Genomic DNA, 23,459 nt, shown 5'->3' on the forward strand with positions numbered 1-23,459 from the left:
CCATCAGGTTTTATCTTTGTAGCACTTTCAAAATGTATTGGCCATGCTTTTAAAGGTGACAGATGTCCTATTTTATTCTCAGGGGAATGCCTGTGCATTGTATGCAAAGTTACATAGGGGTCAGAATTCCTTAAAAACAAAACAATAATAATAACAGCAAAGACCCCAGATACTTGAAGTGCTGATCACACTTGAGAGAACCAGCATCCATTGTGCATGTTTACAGAGATATCAAAGAAAGGAAATGCTAAGACTGTGTTTTAGTCTGCAGGGGCTGTGAAAAGACATCACAAAATTAATGGTGAAAAAGACATAGAAAGGAATAATAAATAACTCCTGCGGTTTTTCTTGTTTTTGCAGTTCTGTTTTGAACCCAAAGTGGATGATGCTGTCAGGGTTGAACCGCTGACCAAAGTCTGTGAAAAATCCCCATCTTCTCATTGGCCATCAGTTGAGATAAGATGGAAGACTCTTACAAGGATAGGACTTCACTGGTGAAGGGTGCCAAGGACATCGCCAAAGAGGTGAAGAAACAAACAGTAAAGAAGGTGAATCAAGCAGTGGACCGTGCCCAGGATGAATACACCCAGAGGTCCTACAGTCGGTTCCAAGACGAAGAAGAGGACGATGACTATTACCCACCCGGAGAAACCTATGGTGGAGAGGCCAATGATGATGAAGGCTCCAGTGAAGCTACTGAGGGTCATGATGAAGATGATGAGATCTATGAAGGGGAGTATCAGGGCATCCCCAGTACGAACCAAGGGAAAGACAGCATCGTGTCGATAGGACAGACCAAGGGCGATGAATACAAGGACCGACAGGAGCTGGAGTCGGAGAGGAAAGCTGACGAGGAAGAGCTAGCTCAGCAGTATGAGCTGATAATCCAAGAGTGTGGTCATGGCCGTTTCCAGTGGACCCTTTTCTTTGTCCTGGGCATGGCCCTCATGGCAGACGGCGTGGAGGTATTTGTTGTTGGCTTTGTGCTGCCCAGCGCTGAGACAGACCTGTGCATCCCAAACTCAGGATCCGGATGGTTAGGTGAGTGCATCGTGCCAGAGAGACAAATGCTGAAACTGGTTTATTTCTTAAGCACAGTTAACAAGTAGAATAAATACATTTCATCTAGAGCACTGTATTTTTTCCAACACTTTATTATGAAAAATTTAAACATTTTAAAGAATTTAAGAAAAATGGTCAATGATGCCCCTATCTAACCACCACTTAGATTCTATAGTTAAACATTTACTATATTTTCTTTTTTTTTCATACTCCAATTACTGTATTTTCTTTGTCACCTATCTATCCACTCATCAATCCAACCTATATTTTCGTGCATTTCAAAGCAAGTTAGAGCCATAGATTTTAACTTACAGTATTATAAATGTTACATTGATTTATCTTTTATTAACTTCCAAAGATATGCCCTTGGAAGTTAATAAAGCTGTTATATGAAACTTATTTGACAGTTTTCTAAATACAGAGGTTAATTCTATGGAATTCTGGCAAATGTGATTTTAAAATTCCAAATTTCAAGTGTTATGTATAATATGGTTTTAATACTTTGGTACCTTGCTAATTTTTATTGTTCCAGTAATCTATGTGTATGTTGTTAATTTTTTTTCAATTAGCCGTATTTATAGATTATTCTCTGAATGACTTTTTCTATCTTTTTCAAAGCTCATACATTTGTGCCTAAATTGGAAAAACTTCATTTTCACATAGGATTTAAAAATCTATTTCAAATTATATTAATTTTTCCATGATATGTATTAGAAATAATATGACCTCCCTATAAAATATCCAGAAAGCAGATTTTGTTATAAAGTTGCCATGCACTCAAGTTTCATATTGTTATAAAGCTGTAGTTAGTACTTCCACTTATTTGCCTTGTGCAGTGAATATAAGAAGGCAGAAAAATGTGCACACAGTGAATATCCCTAACAACTTAAGAGTCTATTTCAAACACATGGCACGTTTTGCTAAGCATACCTCAGAGAACAAGTTTATGTGCATATTGAATCTTTACGTGTTTCAGAGTCTGTAAAAGAGAGAAAGAATACCTATCATCTCTATTTCCAAGGGACTTTTTTAAACTAAAGCTTGAAAAACAAAAATATATAACTCTTTTTGTAGAAACCTTGCTAATTTATTAAGTAATGTTATAATCATAGGTGCTGAAAGGTTTTCTCTGTAAAAATCAAAGATCATTTCCTAATCTGCTCTATGACAACACAAGAGAGATAGTCATGAATAAGAAAAGCATTTACGTCGTATTCCTTTAACAGTTCTTCTTTTCATGTGACCCATTTCTAGCATGTGTTTCTTTGAAAGAGCTGGGTCCATGATAGCAGGCTGTGTGGGGAACAGGGTGGGGGGGCATATTTTGTATGGTTTTTGCTAGTAGACACATTTGGGTGTTCAAACATCAAAATGCATAACATGGTTCAAAGCAGGGTCCTTAGTCACTTGTCTAAATGATATTTCAGCATGTCTGTTTTATATCTATCACTGTATTTTTTTTCCTTTAGTGAGCAAGTATACCCACTGTAAGCCTGGGCATCAAAACAGTTATCAAGATTTTGTTAAAAGAATATGTCAGCAGAATGTTTTAAGAAGCTAGATCCTTAGAAATACATCTACACAAATATTTTAATAATTGCAGGCTTAAGGATAGAATACATAATCTTTTTATGTTTTATTGGTCACATTTCAGAAAAATCTAAGCTGAGCTTGCCTTTGTGCCTTTATCTCCCCAGTGCTGAATGGAAGCACAATAAGGCACATGGTTCTTATTTGACTCTCCTATAAATCTATCAACTCTGATGAGGTTACACAGCTCCAGGTGGCCTTCAGGAGTGTAGATAATGCTGTGAAATTACTGGAACACAGATATTTTCATTTCTCTATAAATGTTGCCAGCTTTAGTGAATTAAAAATGTGTCCCCAAAAGTATACAGTTTCACTCAATGTTGTGAGTCCTCAACAGAAGCATCTTAATGGTTTTGTAAGTGTGCCTTCCAGACTTGCATTTCAATTATTTTGCCATTGTAATTTCACTTATAATTATAAACTAACCGGGTCCTTTTTAGACAAGCATTTAAATTGTTTTGTCATTTTCATTTCATCAAATAATAGCTTTGTAATATAATTACCACACTAAGTCAGAGCAATGGGATCAAAATGCAGGAAGGAAAGATGCATGACCCATGTTTGGTGGCATTTCGAGGATATAGATTTGCAAAATAATTTCTCATTTGTTACTAAGCATTGTGTCATTTTCCCCAAAGCAGGCAAGAAACAACATAAGAACCAATTTATGCTTTTATTATTTGGGAGATAGATTTCCTTGTGTGTCCTACAAGATTATCTTAAACATAGCTAAGGGCATACCATGTGTGCATGTGTCTGTGTGTGTGGTCTGTCTGCATCTGTAACGTTGTTCATTGGGCTGGGAAGAGAATATTTAATTGTCTAATGAGCTGCTCTTTGGGGGAAAAAGTGCAGTCACTTTTAAGATAATTCATCGTATATTGCTAAAGTCTATTTACTGAGCACTTACTCTGTGCAAAGCACAGTGTTACTACAGAGGATAAGAGGACAGAAAAAGACAAGGTTTCTGTATCCAAGGAAGTTATGGTCGGGTATGAAAAATCACAAATATCTGTGGATTACTAGTACAAGGAAGCAAGTACCCATAGCCGTAAAAAAAAAAAAAAAAAAAAAAAAAAAGTGTTAATAAGGAAACTTCCAGCAGGGACACCACAGAAGTGGGAGGGACATGACTGAGGCAGTGGAGAGGGTGTGGGTTGCAGAGCTGTCCAGGGGTACAGTTGGCAAAGATTAAGGCACTGAGGAGTTCAGAACGGGGAGGAAGGGCAGTTAAAGAGGGGAAGGCAATTCATCAACTAGGTCATGCAGAATAGAGGTTTTAGTATGAGGGAGAAAGATGGAAGGGTTAGTTCTGGACTTCTCACTTTGAGAGTTTTGGGGATATCTGAAGGGGAATGTGCAATGGGCTACGTCCCATTTGGGCTGACGCACCCAGCGGCTGGGAGCCCTTTCATTTAAGATGAACCTGCCAATGACCTTAACTGGGGAGAGGGTCGTTTCCTGCTAAATACTATTTAGGGTCCAGTGGTGAAGATCTCATTAAGGAGACTGAGAAGGAGAAGCCATAGAAGGGGGAGCATCTGGGAGAGAGGGGAGGTGTGGAAGTTGACGTAAGAAGGAAGGGATGTGTAATTCTTAGGCGTTGCAGTCTTGTAGTAAAGGCTGTAATGGGTCTCTCAGGTCTGATTTAAGAAGCTGTTGGCTACTGCAAATAGCTCTTAAGAGGAACACAAGGATCAAGGCTAGGAAGTTATTAAAGGGAGGAGTCTGTGCATTGAGCGAAGTGACAATGTGGTCTCTGATTCCCAGCCCCCATCACGTGGCAGGGTTTTCTCAGGCATCAGGCATTCTCCTGATTGCTGTGACCTTACAGCACTGTGCCTTACAGTGCATGCTGTGTGAGCAGGCCCCCTCCGACCACATCTTAGCTCCTGTCCCAGAGTTGTTGGGTGGGTGGGGGGCATTGAGTTCTCAGGAAGGAGGTCAAGCTGTGACCAGGCTCAATCCCACTCCAGCTCTCGCCCATCAGAACAGAATAAGCACTTCACCGGCTGTTTTTCCCTGGTGTTCTTCCGTTAGAGGGGCTGGCTTCTTGCTCAGTGGCCTGGGTCCTCCTAAGACCCACCTAGTGAAGCAGGAACCTCATTATTATTTGTTCAAAGGCTTTCTCGCTGGGAGTTACAAGGCTTTAATAATATTTAGCACTTAAAACATTATCATGGCCAAATATTGACCAGTACAAAAGAGGTGGAAAACAATATACTCTAAACCAAAGTATACTTGATAACTAAACCCAAGCTAAATATAGTATTCCCTTACTTATCGCAGGTATTATGTTCTAGACACCCCGCGATAGGTGAAAATCCGTGAAGTAGGAACCTTACGTTTATTTTAGTATTTATATATATTTTAAGGCTTTATAAACCCTTCCCACACACTTATAAACGTTCCTAGTCCCTTATTAACCTTTCCCACTCCCTTATTAACCTTTTCCACACTTTTATAAACACTACTTATGTTCTTAAACATATTCTACACTCTTAAGCCTATGTAACTTTAACAACATACATATACAGTACTGCAAAATCCCGTGATATAGCAAAAAAATCTGCGATAAATAATTAAATATAATACTTTTAAAAATCCCACGATACAGTGAGACCGTGATAAGTGAACCGCGATATAGCGAGGGACTACTATAATAACTATCCTCTATGTGTTTCTGTTATCTTTTTGCAAGGCAAATATCAACTGTAACACCTAATTTCCACATGCCTTGGTAATATTCTGCACAGGAGTTTTAGTAGCATAGTTGGGACAAAGCTAGATTACCATAAGCTAGAAAGTGAATGATGTTATGAAAAATGGCATTCCACGAGCATTCGATGAGCACCAACTGTGAGCCAAATACCTGGAAAGGTGTGTTAGGAGATATTCCAGTGGGTATGTTGTGATCTTTGTCACCCAGGAACTTTTTTAATTAGTAGAACAAGGTGTTTTTTCTATGACAAATATTGAACTCAGTGCTCTATTTGCAGAGAAAGGAACCACTAGATTTGCATTTGGGGATTGGTAAAAATTTATTTAGGAAGCTACATTTAAACAGGGTTTTGAGGGATTAATAAGAATTCCCCAGGCAGATAAGAGGGAGAATGCCATTCCAGGGAGATGTTAAAGATGTCAGACAACTGAACTTTGTAAAGAATAAAGGGAGGTTCACCATGGCTGGGGACAGTTTTGTCTAGAAATAGAGCAGTGATTTTCATTTTACTCAATACTCTGCTATCAGTCATATCAAGTCAGACTCTGCAATTACTGTATTTCCATTGACAGCTATAATGTTCATGCAACAAAAATCTATTGAACACCTACTATGTGACAAGCACTTTCAGACTCTAAGGATATAATAGCAAATGAAACAGGAAAAAAATCTGTTCTAGGCCTTACACATGCCTTTTAACCTCTCTTTCTATAGTTTTTATCTGAGCGGTGGAATTTTTTAGAACATACAGAATTCACTCACTGTTCAACCCACTGTCCCCATTCTCCACTTGCCACTTATAGAGAGGCCAGTTTCCTTAAAGGCTAACCTGGATGAATATGACCTAAACCATTCTACCTAATTTCTCTTTCTTCATCCCTCCATGTGCTCCTTTATTTCTTTAGGTATTAACAAGAGAAGAGATATTCTGTGAGATTTCTAGCTGCTTTATCTCTAGCTGTCTGTTTAAAAAAAAAAAGGTTCAAGTTTCTAAGATCCCCTTTTTTTAGTCTCATTGACTATCCTTTGCCACGAGATTGGAGGCCAAGTGCAGTGACTTGTCCACTGTGCACAGAGCCAGTCTTTTCAGTGTGTGTATCACCCCTGCCCAGTGCTACCAGGTAGACCAGTGTTCCAAGCTAATAACAAAAAGTGAGGCAAATTTTTCCTTTTTTAGCTTTTGTCCAAGATTTTGATCCTTTGGCATCCAAGCGTTCTCTCGGTGTTAAGACCCTAAAGTGCTCACTGCAGGTTTTGGGATCAGCAGCTCTGTAAGCTGCCCAATCCTGTGGTCCTGCTCGTCTGCTTTGTTATCACAGAGGGCAGCTTACTCTCTGCAGTGGGTGTGCCCTCTGGCTCTGGTAAGCCTCTCGGCTGTCACAGTGATCCTAATTGGAATTAGAAGGCTATTTGCTTCTAGAGAACATCCTGTCCACCAACACCAGCAAAATCTCATTTGGATTCATTATTGCCAAATTGGAGAAGATGACTCAGTAATTCCTCACCATTATACTCATATTCCTGCATCTTGCTTCTTCTGGTCTTCCCCCTCCCTTCTCCTTAGAGGAGAAAGGTGTCTGACATCAAAATAGAGTTGAGCCAAGTAGCCTGTAAAGATGTCTCCATCCAAAGAGCCTGCAATCAATTTTCACAGGACAGAAGTGAATAGAACTCTGAGCCGCATTCCTGAAACTTGCCATAAGTAGTGTTCTGGGTTAAAGAATGGGGTAATAGATGCCTTTCTGCCACCTGGAGGGTCACTGGGAGATTCTCCACAATACAGCTTTGAACCTGAAGGCTGATTCTTGCATGGTGGAATCCCTATCTCCCTAAGTGCTGGAAGACCCCTGGGTGAGGACTCTTGGTCCATGGGCAGTACTGCCCTATGTGTCCTCTCAGTCTGGGACTCTCCCTGAATTCACTGAGAATTGGATGATGTGTTGTCAGTTTGGAGAATTTGTTAATTGTGGACTTTGGATAAATAAGGCAATCTGGACTATTAATCATCTGATAACTAGAGCAAGTCAAATACAAATAATACAGACATAGGTTTGAATTTCCTACATTAAGGTGGACTTGCACCCTTTGTGTGAAATCGAACGTCTCAACATTCTCATCTAACAGGTGCTTTTAAAGGACCTAAGCTTCCTGCATACGGCTTCAAAGTGGGAAACTGATTACACTCAGTTTGAGGAATTAGTCTAATAAATTACTAAAGTAAGTATTCCTAAGCCACATATTTGCTAACTAACATTCTTACCTTAAACTTAGAAATGTCTTATTGGCCTTTAAGATTGTGAGAGGAGAGTAAAAGTGGTCCTTAGGTATAGTTCTTATCTTCAATTAAATTTTAACTAATTTCAGGTGTACGATTGACTGGCTTTAATTACATTCATAATGTTGTGCAACCATCACCAACATCTCTTTCCACATTTTTCAACCCTGCAAACAGAAACTCTGTAACTATTAAGCAGCAACTCCCTATTTCCTCTCCCCACAGCCCTCGGTAATTCTAATCTCTTTTTTTTTTTTTTTTTTTTGTATCCCGTTTATTTCACCCAGCAAGGTTCACTCATGTTGTAGCATGTATCAAATTTTATGTTATATAAGTGTGAACACAATACAAAAAGGAAAGAAAGAAACCATTAGGAGGAAGTCCTTTCGGAGGTGAAGGGTTACTCCCAGCTGTCTTCAGAGATGGATGATGGATGGAGTTCACCTGTTTCCTGTGTTTGAGGAGATGCTGGAACTGGGGGTGAATCCGGTACAATTAAAAATGTGTTAACAGGGAGGGGCGTGAGGTTTCAAGACAAGGTTGCTCGATAGCTTACCTGGAGCAGAGGCCAAGACCCCTATGAAGTCAAAGAGGCTGAGAATCATCTCCTCCCAACTGTTTGCTGTTCCGGAGCCCAGCAGAAGTGTTTGGACATTCTTATGTTGATACTGTTTCCTTTCTTTTTAAAAAAAAAATTATTTATTTATTTGTTTTTAGAGAGAGGGGAAATGAGAAAGAGAGGGAAAGAAACATCAATGTGTGGTTGTCTCTCACGCACCCCCAACTGGGGACCTGGCATGCAACCCATGCATGGGCCCTGACTGGGAATCGAACCAGCGACTCTTGGTTCACAGGCTGATGCTCAATCCATTAAGCCACAGCAGCCAGGATTCTTCTTCTTCTTCTTCTTCTTTTTAATGAACTAGTAAACCATACAGATTGTTGACACAGGACAGAGAGCTATTATCATCCACCAAGAGTGGAAAATTTATGAACCCTACAGACCAAGCCTGAAAAGAAGTCCAGAGAGTGAATTAAAGAACAAAAAATAGTGCATGATGGTACGAGCTGTGATTTTGAAGATGAAGGATCCCAGACAGATGATTAGGATATGAAGAAATTGGGAAATTGAGTTTAACCCAGTGCAACAGCCAGAGTTAAATGAGAAGGCTCTGAAAGACAAGTGTAAAAAGCTGCGTGAAACCTTGGAACGTATCTTACACTCTATGAAAAAGAGAATCCAGATATTTACAAAGAACTGAGAAAACTAGAAGTAGAAAATGAACAGAAGAGGTCTCAACTTAGTCAATATTTTGATATTGTCATGAACACTCAGCATGTGGAAGCGGAGAGTTTCCTTTGCCAGATGTGCTGCCTGATCCTTCCAACATCTGGATCCAGGACATTTCACTTCTGGTGCTCAGCCATCATCTATCCTTAAGAAGAACTTAGTCTATGGATCTCCAACTCAGGTAGTTTCTATTCTTTCTCTTCTTGGACGTGATGTTCCTCATTTGCCCCCTGGCAGAAAACCTCAAGTATTGCAAATTTATGGCTGGAAAGTGGGCTTTGCCCTAGATCTTCCCCCTTGTCAGTGACATGAAGAAATGTTATGTAGCCCTGTTCTCCCTTCTCAGATATAAGCACCTCCCATGCCAGGACCACCTCCTCTGGGACCACCCCCTGTTCCATTGTTATGGCCACCTGGACCACCTCCAGGAGCGCCTCCATTGCTGAGACCACCTCCAATGCCAGGTCTCTGAGGACCCTTACTGAGACTTTTTCCTCAGGACCACCACCAGACCAACCCCCTGGCCCTCCCCAAGGCCCACCTCCAGGTCTGCCTCCTGGCCCTCCTACTCTGGAACCCCACCAAGGCTACCTCCCCATGCACCTCCAGGTATCCCTCCACCTCATCTTGGCACGATGTGCCCACCTATGCTGCCTCCACTCGGACCTGTCCCACCTGGACTTTTCCCACCGGCTCCCTTGATAAACCCAGGAGTTTTAAGTGCTCCGCCCACTTGGATTCAGTGGCCCAGGCTGAGGAAACGAGCAGCCACCACTGAGAAGGAAGCCACTGCAGCCATCAGTGGCAAGCCGCAAATCACTTGATTTATGCCCGATGCACCGAGGGTCCATGGGGAGAATAAAGGGGCTACTGCTGCTCGCCTAAGAAAGTCAGAGGGTTATTCTGCTGTGCCTCTTGCCAAATTTGGTCCCCCGAATCTGGTCCATGTGCTCCCATCTCGGTACAAACTAAGGATGATGTGTATGAAGCTTTTATGAAAGAGAGGGAAGGGCTGCTGTGACAACTGGTGCCCGGACACACTTCTGTTTCACATCATTGGTTCGTGGAGAAAGAGGCTCATGGGAAACTTAGGCCAAAGAGCTACTTCCACTGTCTGAGTATTTTCTAGTGTCATTTGAAGGAACACCTTACAGTTGAGCCGTGTTCAGAATTCGCTGCCTATAAGGAGAGTATTTCACTCAGAATAGGTTGGTTACTGAAGCACTTCTGCTACCATCCATTCCCTTCCATGCCACCGTTTTCATATCCTTTCTTCCCCCTTCAGTTCTTTGCTCACCTATTTTGAGACTCTTGTGTGCAATGGGCATTGAAGTATAGATTTCAGGACTGTTTCTTTTTGCTGCATCTTGCCTTTTGTGTTTATTTTTAATATTTTCTTGTAAATATTTTATAATAGTGTAGTGAAATGGATCACAACATCATTTCCTAATACAAAGTGAGATGTGTGGGAAGAAAATGTATAATTCTTTGATTACCATTATTTTCCATTGACCTTAACTTTGAGTGTTTCATAGAATAAATAAATAAGTGTTTTGCCCCCCCCCTCTACCACCCCCGCCCAAATGTAATAACAGAGCTGCCTTTTCTGACCTGTTTCTTGCAGCTTCACAGGAATTGGGGGTCTGTTCTCTGCCATTAGCAGCTGCTCCCCTATTTTTCTTCCTCAAGGGTTCCCGAGTAATGGTCTTTTGTATAAGGCTATTGTGGACTGTACCCTGGCTGGTTTGGCTCAGTGGATTGAGCGTCGGCCTGCGAGCTAAGTGTCGCTGGTTCGATCTTCCAGTCAGGGCACATCAGAGAAGGAAAACTCTGATTCCAAAAAACCTCCGCTGCCTTGCGGCATACCTCTTCAGGGGAAAGGCTAAGGGAGTAAACCCCAACAGAAAATCCGGAGCCGGAGTCCCTAAGGCGGTTTGACGTTGTAGTCAACACCGGCAACTCCTGCGGCGCACCTGAAGCCAAGCTGTATTGACTCCGTCTTTCCCTTGGATCCTTCAGCTGCGAAGAGAGGGGGGGTCTGCTGCATGGGCAACAGCAGACCCTCCATATCACCCTGCCCAGGCTCTGTAGCTTCAGCTTCACTGGAGAGGACACTCCAGCGTCATCGCAAGATGTCGATTCAACACGGGAGGAGACAGATACCGTGTCACTCCCGAGTTGGACTGCACAACCATTCTCGGCGGTGCAGATAGACTCTTAAGAAGCTACACCATCGTCTCTCGAGACGGACGGCTGCTGACGATGACGATTGTGGACTGCATGATTCCCAGGGAATATTCCAGACTAGAGGGAGAGATTTGGGTGTGGAAGAATTATGCTACTTAAAAATCAGAGGGGAACAAACATATACCCTAAAACATCTTGTTGGCCATTTTAGTTCACTTGGAGGCAGATAATCATTAGATTAAAAAGTATGAATTCACTTCCATAATGTTTAAATGCTTCTTGCTGGTGCAGGGTATCCATTTTGATTCTCTATATAATACTTAGTTTTTTCTTTACCCCTTTCTATCATCTGGTCACTGCTGCCATCTTAACTGCCTCTAACCCACCCCCTGATGTCCCTGTGCTGTGGTTTAAGAAACCAGGTAGTTAGGATTGTTAAGAATTATGTTAAGTAAGAGCAAATAGACTATGAGAAGGAACTGAGAGCTGCTTGGCTTTACAACTGGGGCTTTGTACCAGGTATTGGGTTGTCCAGAAACTGAGTTCAAGGTTCTGGCAGAGTAGGCATTGGAAGGCCATTGGAAGTTTGGCTTTTGGTGTGTTACTATATATCATTTTTCTCCAATTACAAATAACTGTAAATAAGGCAAGAGCGTAGCTGTGCACTAGTTATTGCTTAAAAAAGAAAAGTCAAGTAGCTGGCTTAAATGATTTTAACAGTCAGAGTGGGGTATGTGTAAGCGGTTTAAGAGTTTAGGATTCATACAAAATGAACTTAAGGTCTGGGAATTTTAACTGGCCATGACTATGATCCTTTTATCCTCCGGACCCTCTTCCTAAAGGGTCTTTGGGATGGAGACTCTTGTCCCTGTAGCCTACTTGCCATTGATTGCTCTTCTGATCATTCCTGGGGGGTGGGGGGAGGAATAGGGGGTCCACATCACATCATGTCCCTGCTCAAAACCTGTGCTAGTTAGTATATAGATTGGTTTCAACTTCTTAGAATGGTGTTCAAAGCTCACCACAATCTAGGATGAAGCTATTTTTCCAATCTTATCTGCCATCCACTCCTCTCCCCCATATATTCCAAAATCAGAGTAGTTAGAATTGCCAGATAAATTACAAGATGCCCAAATAAGCTTGTATTTGAGATAACTAATGAATGAATGTCAGGGCAGCCCTGCTCTGAGAAATCACCCAGAGACCGCTGTGGAAGCAAATAACTGGTTTATTGAGGGACCAAAGGAAGGGGGAAGTGGGTGAAGAGGAGAGGCAACTCCTGGACAGACTGAAGGGCCCATAGGAGCAAGGGAAGGGAGGGAAAGATGACTCCCGGTCCTCCTCATGGGCCCGTAGGAATAGCCACCCACACTTCTGCAGGCACCCTTTTTTTATACTTGCGAAACACACCTTTCGGTAAGGGTGAGTTTGCTTATCAACATATTCAGTAGGTCATTTACATCTCATTGCTTCACGCGCCCCCCCCCCCAGGTTAGTTAACAAATCAGGCTAAGTCCATTACCATTTTTCCTGGAAACAGGTTCAGTCTATCGACATATTCTTTGGGAACTGCTAAGTCCATGGCCAGGTTGATTAGCATTTACCAAAAGTCAAGGTGTGCATTCTAGCTGCCTCCATGTTCTGACAATGAAGAATATTTTAATATAAGTATGTCTTGTAATATTTGGGATATACTTATATTAAAATATTTGTTTATCTGACATTCAAATTCAACTGAGCATTGTGTGTTTCTATTTGCTAACTCTGGCTATCCCACCAGCAGTGGGGATAACAGGAGGGGGACATTTCTTTGCCTTTTGTTTGTCAGGCATCATATCAATCATATTAATTTGATTATCTTATATAATCAAAATCACATCCAATTCAGACTTCCTGAATCAATGCTAGTGGACAGGCCTGAGAAACCATATGTATGTGTGTGTGTGTGTGTGTGTGTGTGCGCACGCGCATGTAATACCAAGTGCTTCTTTTTACTTTTAAGCAGGTGGCATTTAAAATAATTCTTGGGTTGGGTGGGGGAGAGAAATTGGGGGAGAAGGGGACAACTGTAATTGAAAAACCAAAATAAAAAAATAAATAAATAAAATAATTCTTGCCTGAGGAGATATTTATTGATTTTAGAGAGAGAGGGAGGGAGAAGGAAACATGAATGTGAAAGAGAAACATTGATCGGTTGCCTTCTGTACGTACCTTGACTGGGAACCAAACCACAACCTAGGTATGTGCTTTGAATGGGAATTGAACCCATGACCTTCTGGTGTGTTGGACTACACTCCAACCAGCCAAGCCACACTGGCCAGGATCCAAGTGATTCTTATTCACAGGGAAATTTCAGAAACACTGTGATCGAGACCAGTGCTTCTGAGACAAATGTGCCAACAAGTCACCTGAGAATGCAGACCTGGAGTGGCCTGTGAGCCTTCCTCTAACAAGCTCCCAGGGGATCTGATGCTGGTGGCTATGAACCCACATTGAGTAGCACTGTCTTAGGCGCCATCAGCCAAGAGTCAGCAACATTCCCAACAATTGTGATAGTGAAGGTTATAAATGATATTATGATTTTATACAATGGGGGGTTATAATGAAAGTTGGAGTGTTTAGTGTTTTCCTTATCACCAATATACAGTAACATGGATTACAAGGGAGATTTATGCACCATTTTTGAAGAAAGGTTTTCTTTCCAAAAATGTAGATCTCTTATCAACAGATGAGGGATGCACATTTGGTTTTTTCTCCACTGAAATGGGTATTGACTTCTTTACGCTGGTCTTTCTCCTACACGGTGGGGGGGGGGGGGGGGACATCATGGTCCCTGACCGCATTTACAGCTACACATCCCAGAATGGACCCCAGATGTGCAAGGCACAGTGTGACTGCTTTGTTGGGAATAGTTTCTCAGTGCCATTGTTGTGATGATAAAATTATAATTTGACTCCTTTGATTTTTTTTTTCTTTTTATCTAATGAAATTAAATGGCCTTTCTAAGAGTAGCTTAGTTTTCTCAGCAGAATCTAGTTAAATCAGAACTATTAAAGTATGCTGTGCTAAAAGAACTTACAGAAAACTGAAAGCTTTAACCAAACTGCTCACAGAAAGAAAGGCCTGCTGTGGAAATCAATTCAGCTGTAGACATATCCACCCAAATAGGAGCAGATTATATATAAGAGATGGGTGGCTTCTTGGTGCCCTCTGTTTATTTAATTATCTATTTATTTTTCCAATTAATAGATTATGGATGTCTTTGTGAAATGCCACCTTTAAAATTTAGCAGTTCTCACACAGAAAGAACACCAGCAGAGATCATCCATCCATGCAGTCATCAAATTCTTACCGAGCTGGTGCAGGACACTGCCCTCTGTTTTGTGACAAATAAAAAGATCAACCAGACTAAACCTATGCAACAAGATGCATGTCAATCAAATGGTTTGGGAACCAGAGGACTTAGATTAAGTCTGTCTGAAGAAGGTGTGGATTTAAAAAGTCTTCAGATGCCCTAGCGAGGTGGGTCAGTTAGTTGGGGTGTTGTCCTGTACACCAGAAGGTTGTGGGCTTGATTTCCGGTCAGGGCACATACCTGGGTTGCGGTTTGATCCCCCCGGTTGGGGTGAATGTGGGAGGTGGCCAATAGGTATCTCTCTTTCTCTCTCTTTCCCTCTTCCCCTTCCTTTCTAAAATCAATTTAAAAAAAATTTAAAGCCTTCAGAAGCCTGTGATATTTGAGCTAGGCTTTGAATTGTGGGTAAAGGATGGATTTGCCAAGATGGGGGTGTAGAAAGGGAATTTCTGGGAGAGAGAACAGGCTGAACCAAGGCACAAAGACATGGCTATCTTAGACTGAGCATTGTGAGTGGAGTGTGGTTCCATTCTGTTCAAGCGGAACATACATGGTGGGGAGCAATTGGAAGGTGCATGTGGCCCAACCTGTTCATGCAGAGCTTTAAATGAGCTTATTCTGGGGCAGGTGGGAAATGGCTGATGTGTGAGCAGAAAGGTAATGTGGTGAACACTCCTTTGGGAGAGACTGCTGTGTTTGGAATGGATTGGAGAGGAGAAAGCTGGCATACAGTTAAGCTTCATTTGCACTTGAATGGTCCAGCCTACAGGTGGAGAGAGCCTGACTGAGGCTGAGGCAGAGGGACTGGCAAAGAGAGGAGAGAATCTTTGTCCTTCACAACAGATAGCAATGGGAGCAGGGAAGAGGAAGATACAGGGCACTGAGACTTCATGCCCAGGTGTTGTACTGGGTAGCAGTGCCTTAAGTAGAGATTGCAGTTCTGGGATGGGTCAGGAGGTGGAGATAGTCAGTGCACATGAAGGAAGATGAGTTTAGTTACATCCGTAAGCACAAGAACTGAAGGTCTTATTCACAGACTACCCTTAGGACATAGCACAGAGCCTGGGTGGTAAGTGGTGCACAATGAATTTTTTGTTGAGTTTGAGGTGCCAAGCAGAATGCTTAGGGGAAATGATCCAGGAGGGAATTTGGAAGTGGGTTCTGGGGCTTGATAGGGAAACTAGATGTAGAGATAGGCATTGGAGACGTCTTTTGATAGAGATACAGAGCCCACAGGAGAGGATGGCATGTTGAAGGGGAAAACATAGGAAGAGGGGGGCCAATTCAGATCTTTAGTGACCACTTTAAGGGGAGAGAGGAGAAAAGTCATAAAATAAATGATTGGAAAAGTAGGAAAAGTCTCAGCTGTCCAGAGGCCAAGAGCAGAGAGGATTTCAGGACAGAGGAGGTAGAGGACATTGGCTGTGGCAATGAGAAAACTGTTTCAGAGAGTGGAAAGGACAGATGTTGGATTAATGGTCCAATTGAGTTTTAATGTATATTTTTAAAGGGAAGGAAACAAATCAGTGTTTAAAAATTGGTTATAAGGTAGTGCGCTATATTTGTTGGGAATAATGCATCTAATAACATAATTATACCATACACTGGAGCAGCTGAAAAAATACTAATCATCTTCTGCAAGGGGAAAATTGCAGATTTGTAGCCATTATCTAGTACTTCTGCATCATTCTGTGCCAATAATCACAGCCAGAGCATATATGGGAGATAAATTGGCAAACAAGAAGAAGACAGGGTTAGATGCTGCTATCTCATTTTATTTATTTTTCCAAATTGAAAACACTGTCATTTACTGGTACCTCTGAATGTAACAATAAAGTAAACTTTGTTGAAATGTTCACATTTAAGCATTCAAGTAGCGATGATAAATAGTACAGAACTCCCCAGGGCAGATGTGTAGAAAGGGAAAGGTAGCTCCCAGTTAACCACTCTCTGGGGGTGAGCTGACTCCACCTGAGGGTCCTCTATAACCACACACTACAATTTTGTCCCCTAGGCTTCTGCTGGATCAGTGAAGAAGGCTCCTATAACCCTGCTCCACTCCACACACTGGGCACACTAAATTTGTAATGTGGGGACCCAGGCATGTGATGGTGGCTCCCGCAGACTCCTGCTGTGCCTTGCAGGGTATGTGGGATCCCAGATCCTGTTTTCTCAGAGTGACAGCACAATGCCTTGTATGTATATATCACATTTTAAAACATCCATTCATCCGTCAATGGGCATTTAAGTGGTGCCATGTCTCTGATATTGTAAATAATGCTGCACTGATCATGGGAGTGCAGCTGTCTCTTAGGGTCTGATTTCAATTTTGGAGGCATACACCCAGAAGTGGGAGTGCTGTATCATATGATAGTTCTGTTTTTAATTGTTAAGAAACCTCCTCACAAGGTTAGATATAGAATTCTAAGTCCATAAATAAATGTACATTCAAGGTTAATTGATTTCAACGAGGGTGCCAGAACCACCCAAAGTGGAAAGAATAGTCTTTTCAACAAATGGTGCAGGGACAACTGGAGAGCTGCAGGGAAAAGAATGAAACTGGACCCATTCCTCACACAATATATAAAGATTAACTCAGAATGGATCAAAGAGGTAAAACTAAAGAACTCTTTGAAGAAAACAAAACCTTTATGACCTTTGATTTGACAAAGGATTCTTAGCTATGACACCAAAACACAAGAAATGGAATAAAAATATAAATTAGACTTTATCAAAATTTAAAATATTTGTGCTTCAAAGTACACCATCAATAAAGGGAAAAGACAACCCACAGAACTGGAGAAAATATTTTCAAGTCATCTGTCTGATAAGGGACTTGTATCCAGCATATATAAAGAACACTAAAAAAAAGACAAAGAAACCAATTTAAAAATGAGCAAAGGACTTAAATAGACATTTCTCCTAAGATTTCCAAATGATCAATAAGCACATGAAAATACTTTCAACATTATCAGTTATAGGAAAATGCAAATCAAAACCAGATGAGACCTTGTTTCACACCACTGGATGGCTAGAATCAAAAAGTGAGTTAATAATAACTGTTGGCAAGTATTTGGAGAAATGGGAACCCTAATACCTTGCTAGTGGTAATATAAAATGGTGCAGCCACTTTGGGACAAAGTCGGGCAGTTCCTCACATGGTTAATCATAGACTTATCATATAATGCAGCAATTCTCCTCCTAAGTACATACCCAAGAGAAGTGAAAACCAAAGTCGATACAAAAATGTATAAATGAATGTTTATAGCAACATTACTGATAATAGCTAAAAGGTGGATGAACCCAAATGTCTATAAACTGATGAATGAATAAATAAAATTTTGTGTATGCATATAATGGAATATTATACTACTTGACAATAGAAATGAATGAAAGCCCAGAAGGATGAGTTAATTCTTGAAGGAAATGACATTGAACTTGCATCAAATTTAGCTGCTTTAATTCAGCAAGCCACAATAGTTAAAAACAAGGATATCAGAAAAATGTTTGGATGGTATCTATGTTTCTGAGAAAGGAAGAGCTTAGCAGGCTGATGAATAAGCTCTAAGTCATCCAGCTTCAGTAACAGCAAGATGTTGAATGATTCCTCAGACTTCTCTGTGATATTTTAAATATGCAGTAAAAGCTGCGTATTGAAAAAAAAAGAAAGGAATGAAGCACATGCCACAACCTGATGAACCGTGAAGATATTATGTTAAGTGAAATAAGCCAGTTACAAAAGTTCACATATTATATGATCCACATATATATGTTGTGTGTGTGTGTGTATGAAATGTCCAGAAAAGGCAAATCTATAGAGACAGAAAGTAGGTTAGTTGTCGTTTAGGGCTGATGAGAGGATGGGGCAAGGTGACAAGTAAAGGGTTTGGGGTTTCTTTTTTTTTTTTTTTTATTTTGGTTTTTCAATTACAGTTGTCCCCTTTTCCCCCAATTTCTCTCCCCCACCCAGCCCACCCCCTCTCCCGCAATCATATCCCTCCCCGTTGTCTATGTCCATGAGTCTTTTATACAGGCTCTTTAATTAAACCCTTCCCTTACTTATCCCCCTTCTCTCCCTCTCCCCTCCCCCCTATTGACTGCTATTCTGCTCTTTGTTCTATTTAGTTCCTTTGTTTGTGTTGTTCTTTAGTTTCCTGTATTAGGTGATATCATATGGTATTTTTCTTTCTTTGCCTGGCTTATTTCACTAAGCATAATTCTCTCTAGTTCCATCCATGTTGTTGCAAATGGTAGGAGTTCCTTCTTTCTTTCTGCTACATAGTATTCCATTGTGTAAATGTACCACAGTTTTTTGATCCACTCATCTACAGATGGGCACTTAGGTTGTTTCCAGCACTTAGCTATTGTAAACAGTGCTGCTATGAACATAGGAGTGCATAAGTTCTTTTGAATTGGTGTTTCAAGATTCTTCGGGTATAATCCTAGTAGTGGAGTCGCTGGTTCAAAAGGCAGTTCCATTTTTAATCTTTTGAGGTAATTCCATACTGTTCTCCATAGTGGCTGCACCAGTCTGCATTCCCACCAACAGTGCAGTAGGGTTCCCGTTTCTCCACATCCTCGCCAGCACTTGTTGCTTGTTGATTTGTTGATGATGGCCATTCTGACTGGTGTAAGGTGGTATCTCATTGTGGTTTTTATTTGCATCTCCCTGATGGCTAATGATGTTGAGCATTTTTTCATGTGTCTATGGACCTTCTGTATGTCCTCTTCGGAGAAGTGTTTGTTCAGGTCCCTTGCCCATTTTTTAATTGGGTTGTTTGTTTTCTTGATGTTGAGTCGTATCAGCTCTTTATATATTTTGGAAATCAGTCCCCTGTCTGTGATGTCATTGGCAAATATGTTTTCCCATATGGTTGGTTTCCTTTTCATTTTGCTGATGTTTTCTTTTGCTGAGCAGAAAGGTTTCTTTTTGAGGTGATGAAATGTTCTAAAATGATTGTTGAGGCAGTTGCACATATCTGTGAATACACTAAAAATCATTGAATTTCATATCTTAAATGGGAGAATTGGATAGCATGTGAATTATATCTCAATAAAGGTGTTTTTAAAAAAGAATAGACATGTAAGTTTGCTTGGGAAATTGGCTTGCTTTGTAAAGTTAGGCCAAGTATATTCCTTGTGTATAGTGCCATTTTAATGACTATATAAAATTCAGGACAGAAACAAGAAAGTGGTGGGGTCTTATTACTTGGTTCTTCAGTTTTAGATTAAACCTGTTACTCGGTTCTGTTAGCTGTAACCCACATTTTCATGTCACTGATCATTTTATTTGGGCTATATATAGCCTTTAGAACAATGCTCTTGAATACATTCGGTTTAGAGGAAAAGGGAAAAAAAGCTGTTTTCAAAGGAATAAGTTCTATGAGCCATTAGGTTAATAAGATTATAGCAAAACTGAAAATATATTTTAAAAATTTCGTTGACATGGTGATGTTAGGAGGTCCTGTCAGTGATATCCTTGGAGCCACACTAATGCTTGCCCTAGTATACCTTTATTTTTTTCCCCTGAAATATTCTGTGAATGCTTCCAAGGAAATGGCTGCATATTTTAATATTTTTCTTATTTTCATAGTGTGATGTTAGAAATGTTGTAATTGACTTTAGCAATTTAGTCGCTGTCATTTAGCACACACGGACACTAAATGCTGTGTAGAGCACATAACAGACAAGTACTTACTCTGTAGGGCCTTTGGGCTGGGAATCACAGCCCAGGGTTTCTTCAGGGTCACTGATTAGCTTTGTCCAGACGCATCTGTAGCATTAGAAGGTAGTATGGGAAGTTGCTCAACAATCTTATCAGTTCCAGCCCTCCATGATGCTGAGATTATATGAAAGGTGAATTAGTTCTATGTGTTTTAAGCAGAAGAAAGTTGGTAAAAAAAAAAAGAAAAAAAAAAAAAAGCAAACAGTACTGTATGCATATCATATGGCATTCTATCAGAGAATTAGATTACAGTAATATTTCTGGAGAGGCAGCTAGCTTACCTGGATTGAGCCCTGGAATGTTTCATGGAACATGAAGTATGACTTGTTTGATCTGTCTTTTCTCTATGATTGGCTGTGTTCCCTACATCTCTTCTCCAGTCTGCAGTCCTGAGAGCAGTGTTTCTCAAACCGTCCTGTGAGGTGTTAAAGTCTTTACTGTAGGACTTCCCAGAGCCTATAATATGCAAAACTAAGACAACCAATACAATACCTCCAAAGTGATTTCACTGTGAAACCCTTTGTTTCATAGAGCATGTATTAATGCTTCACTAAGCAGCTATTAATACTTTACTGAGCTAGGAATCCAGTTTAGAGGCTCTGCCTTGGACACCACTGACCTGGTGTCAAAATTCATGACTCCAGGAAACGTTCTGTCATTGCTCTGTGTTTATTCATCCTAGGGTCACCAGTGCCTGCAGCATAGTTATTACTTAAGAAATGTTTGTGGAAATAACAATTGAATGAACAAATGAATGTGTACATGGTGGACTATATCCACTGTTCTCTCTTCTAATCAATACTTATGCATTAAGCTTGCATAATATAAATGAGCTCTGCTTATTAATGATTTCCTCATGTGTTTCAGGTTAGAGGTCTAAAGGGTTCTGTCCCCTAGGCAGTTTATAACCCTGTCTAATGGCAGGCACCATGCATTTCATTAGTGTTGTTGGCCTGACCCTGGCCCAAGTCTGTCTCGGCTCTTCGTGAACCCTGCAGTCCAGCCTCATAAGCAGATCTTCTTCTCTTTGAGCTCTGTCTCTCACACAGATCTAACACTATGAGTTTTCCTAATAAGAACCTAATTAGACCTGTGATGGCCATCATTATAAATGGATCATGATGCTTTCCTTCCTACTGGCAAAGGAGGAATGAACTGTTCTATATTCATTTTTTATTTTCTATGTCTCCAAAGCCTTGGGTTAGGTACAGTGGGGTGGACACTGATGTTGGAAAGCTTCCCGACTGGCACATGCCCCTCCTACAGTCTTCACATTCAGTACGCATGCCCCAGCATGGTTACTGTACTGTCTTAGGAGAACTGGGAAGATGTGTTCACCCATATTCACCTTTCCCTCGGCTGACAGAAATCGGATTGTCTATGCCTTAACTTAATTGCTAAATCAAAATCAAAATTCAACCACCCACTTCCTTAAAGTGAAAACAATTAATTTTTTAAGCTGCCATGTTTTTCCTTTAAATAATCTTACTTAGAAGTATTGAGTTATTTTACTGGTGCTTAATATTTTTCAGGAACTCATGAATTGTTAGAGAATTACCCTGCTCCCTTTCTAGATACTCTCAAGACCATTTTCCATACAATAGTTGTGTACATTAGGAACTATTGTTTATATCATGAAGAAATTTATAATCTGCACGGTAGAATAAGAACTATAGGGCAGGTAACAATTGCCAAAGGAAAAGCCAGCCAGATTTGAGTGTCATCTCCATTTTATGTGCCTACTGTTTGAGTTCTGCCATTTGAAGACATATTACAGATTAAATTGTGTGGTTTACCCAGTTTTGTTTTTGTTTTTAACACCAACTCATTTTCAACTTAACACTAAATTCCATGTATTTTCATTAAGAATGCCATGCAAATGAGTTATTGTTTTGGCATTCTGCTTATGATTTTTTTTGTTCTTTAGGAAGCGCTAATTCTGGGAATGGAACTCAGCCTTATTATTGAGGATATATATAACTTAAGACTTACCAGAAGTTGCAAAACAGTACAAAAAGTTCTGTTTACCCTTCATCGAGCTTTCCCCAATGATAGTATCTTTCAAAACCTTAGTATATTGTCAAACCAGGAAATTGACATTGGTATGATACTATTAATTCAAATACAGACCTTATTTAAATTTCATCAGGTGCTTTTTACATTCACTCTTTTAGGGGGTGGGTGTAGTTCTAAGAAATTTTATCACATATAAATTTGTTTCATCTAACCACACAATCATGGTTACAATCACTGTTTATTAACACAAAGAAACTCCCTCATGTTTCCTCTTTATGGTCATACCATCTCTCTGATCCTAACCCCTGGCAACCACTGATCTGTTCTCCATCTCTACAATTTTTCCATTTTGAGAAAGTTATAGAAACAGAATCATAGCCTTTTATAATTGGCTTGTTTTTCCCATTAAGCCTACTGCCCTTGACATCCATCAGTGATTGTGTATATGAATCATTTTCTTCTATTTATTGCTGACTAGTATGAGCAGTATCTATTGTGCCTGGGTTTTTCTGTTCGTTTGTTTTTTGTTTGTTAGGTTAAGATCAAAGTAAAAAAGATCAAGCCAGTAGCTGAGTAGATTTAGGAGCTAGGAGCAGATAAGGTGAGGTCAGGGAGAAGAAGGGAGAGAGGCAACAGGACAGACTGGGTAGAAAGCAGGGACAGAATCAAGATCCAGAGTGAGAAGCAAGGGCCATGCTGCCAAGCCCAGACCAGGAAAGTGATAGCTGCAGCAGAGATGTGTCAGGATCAAACTCACCCAGTCCAGAACTGGGTGCGGTCAGGAAGAAAGGTGTGTGTGTGTGTGTTGGGTAAGGGGCTTGGGGGAGGCATAAATACCTAATGTCTCCTCCACCTGACCCTGACTAACCCTAGGGCCTCAAGTCCAGTATTTCCCCTGAGTCTCCTGATATTGTTTCTCTCCTGCAGTGTCTTGTGTTAATATCATGCCCAGAATAGAAATGAAGATAAAATGTAAGGGTTTGGTTTAGGCATTTTTTCAAAGTGAAGGAAATTTCTGTCAGTTGACCCAGGATATAATGACACAGCAGCATTCCACATCCTTGCAGTGCGGAACCTGAGGTGATTTGGCTCAACTTCCTGAGCCCTTTAAAGGCAGGGAGGAGGGAAGAAGTAGGAACTGGGCTTCTTAATCCCAAATTTATATTTAGAATTTTTAAAAAAGCCCTACCTGAGCAATTAAATATCTTTGCTTAGCCAAGATTCAACTGTAAAGTG

At 40.6% G+C, this 23,459-nt stretch overlaps 1 protein-coding gene and 1 pseudogene across 1 annotated transcript in view; both read left to right on the forward strand.

Annotated features, from left to right (window-relative positions):
• The first annotated feature begins 365 nt into the window (after positions 1 to 365).
• SV2C (synaptic vesicle glycoprotein 2C) overlaps positions 366 to 23,459 on the forward strand; it is a 142,930-nt gene continuing 119,836 nt past the window's right edge. Inside the window, exon 1 of the mRNA XM_090278963.1 lies at positions 366 to 1,041. Within this exon, the coding sequence (XP_090135089.1) occupies positions 462 to 1,041 (580 nt within the window). The 5' untranslated portion in view covers positions 366 to 461. The remainder of the gene's footprint in view (positions 1,042 to 23,459) is intronic.
• Positions 8,079 to 9,961, forward strand: LOC150008546 (WW domain-binding protein 11 pseudogene; annotated as a pseudogene).

The sequence above is a fragment of the Furipterus horrens genome, unplaced genomic scaffold, assembly GCF_987537825.1.
Source record: "Furipterus horrens unplaced genomic scaffold, mFurHor1.1.pri manual_scaffold_5, whole genome shotgun sequence".
In the NCBI taxonomy this organism is placed as follows: domain Eukaryota; kingdom Metazoa; phylum Chordata; class Mammalia; order Chiroptera; family Furipteridae; genus Furipterus; species Furipterus horrens.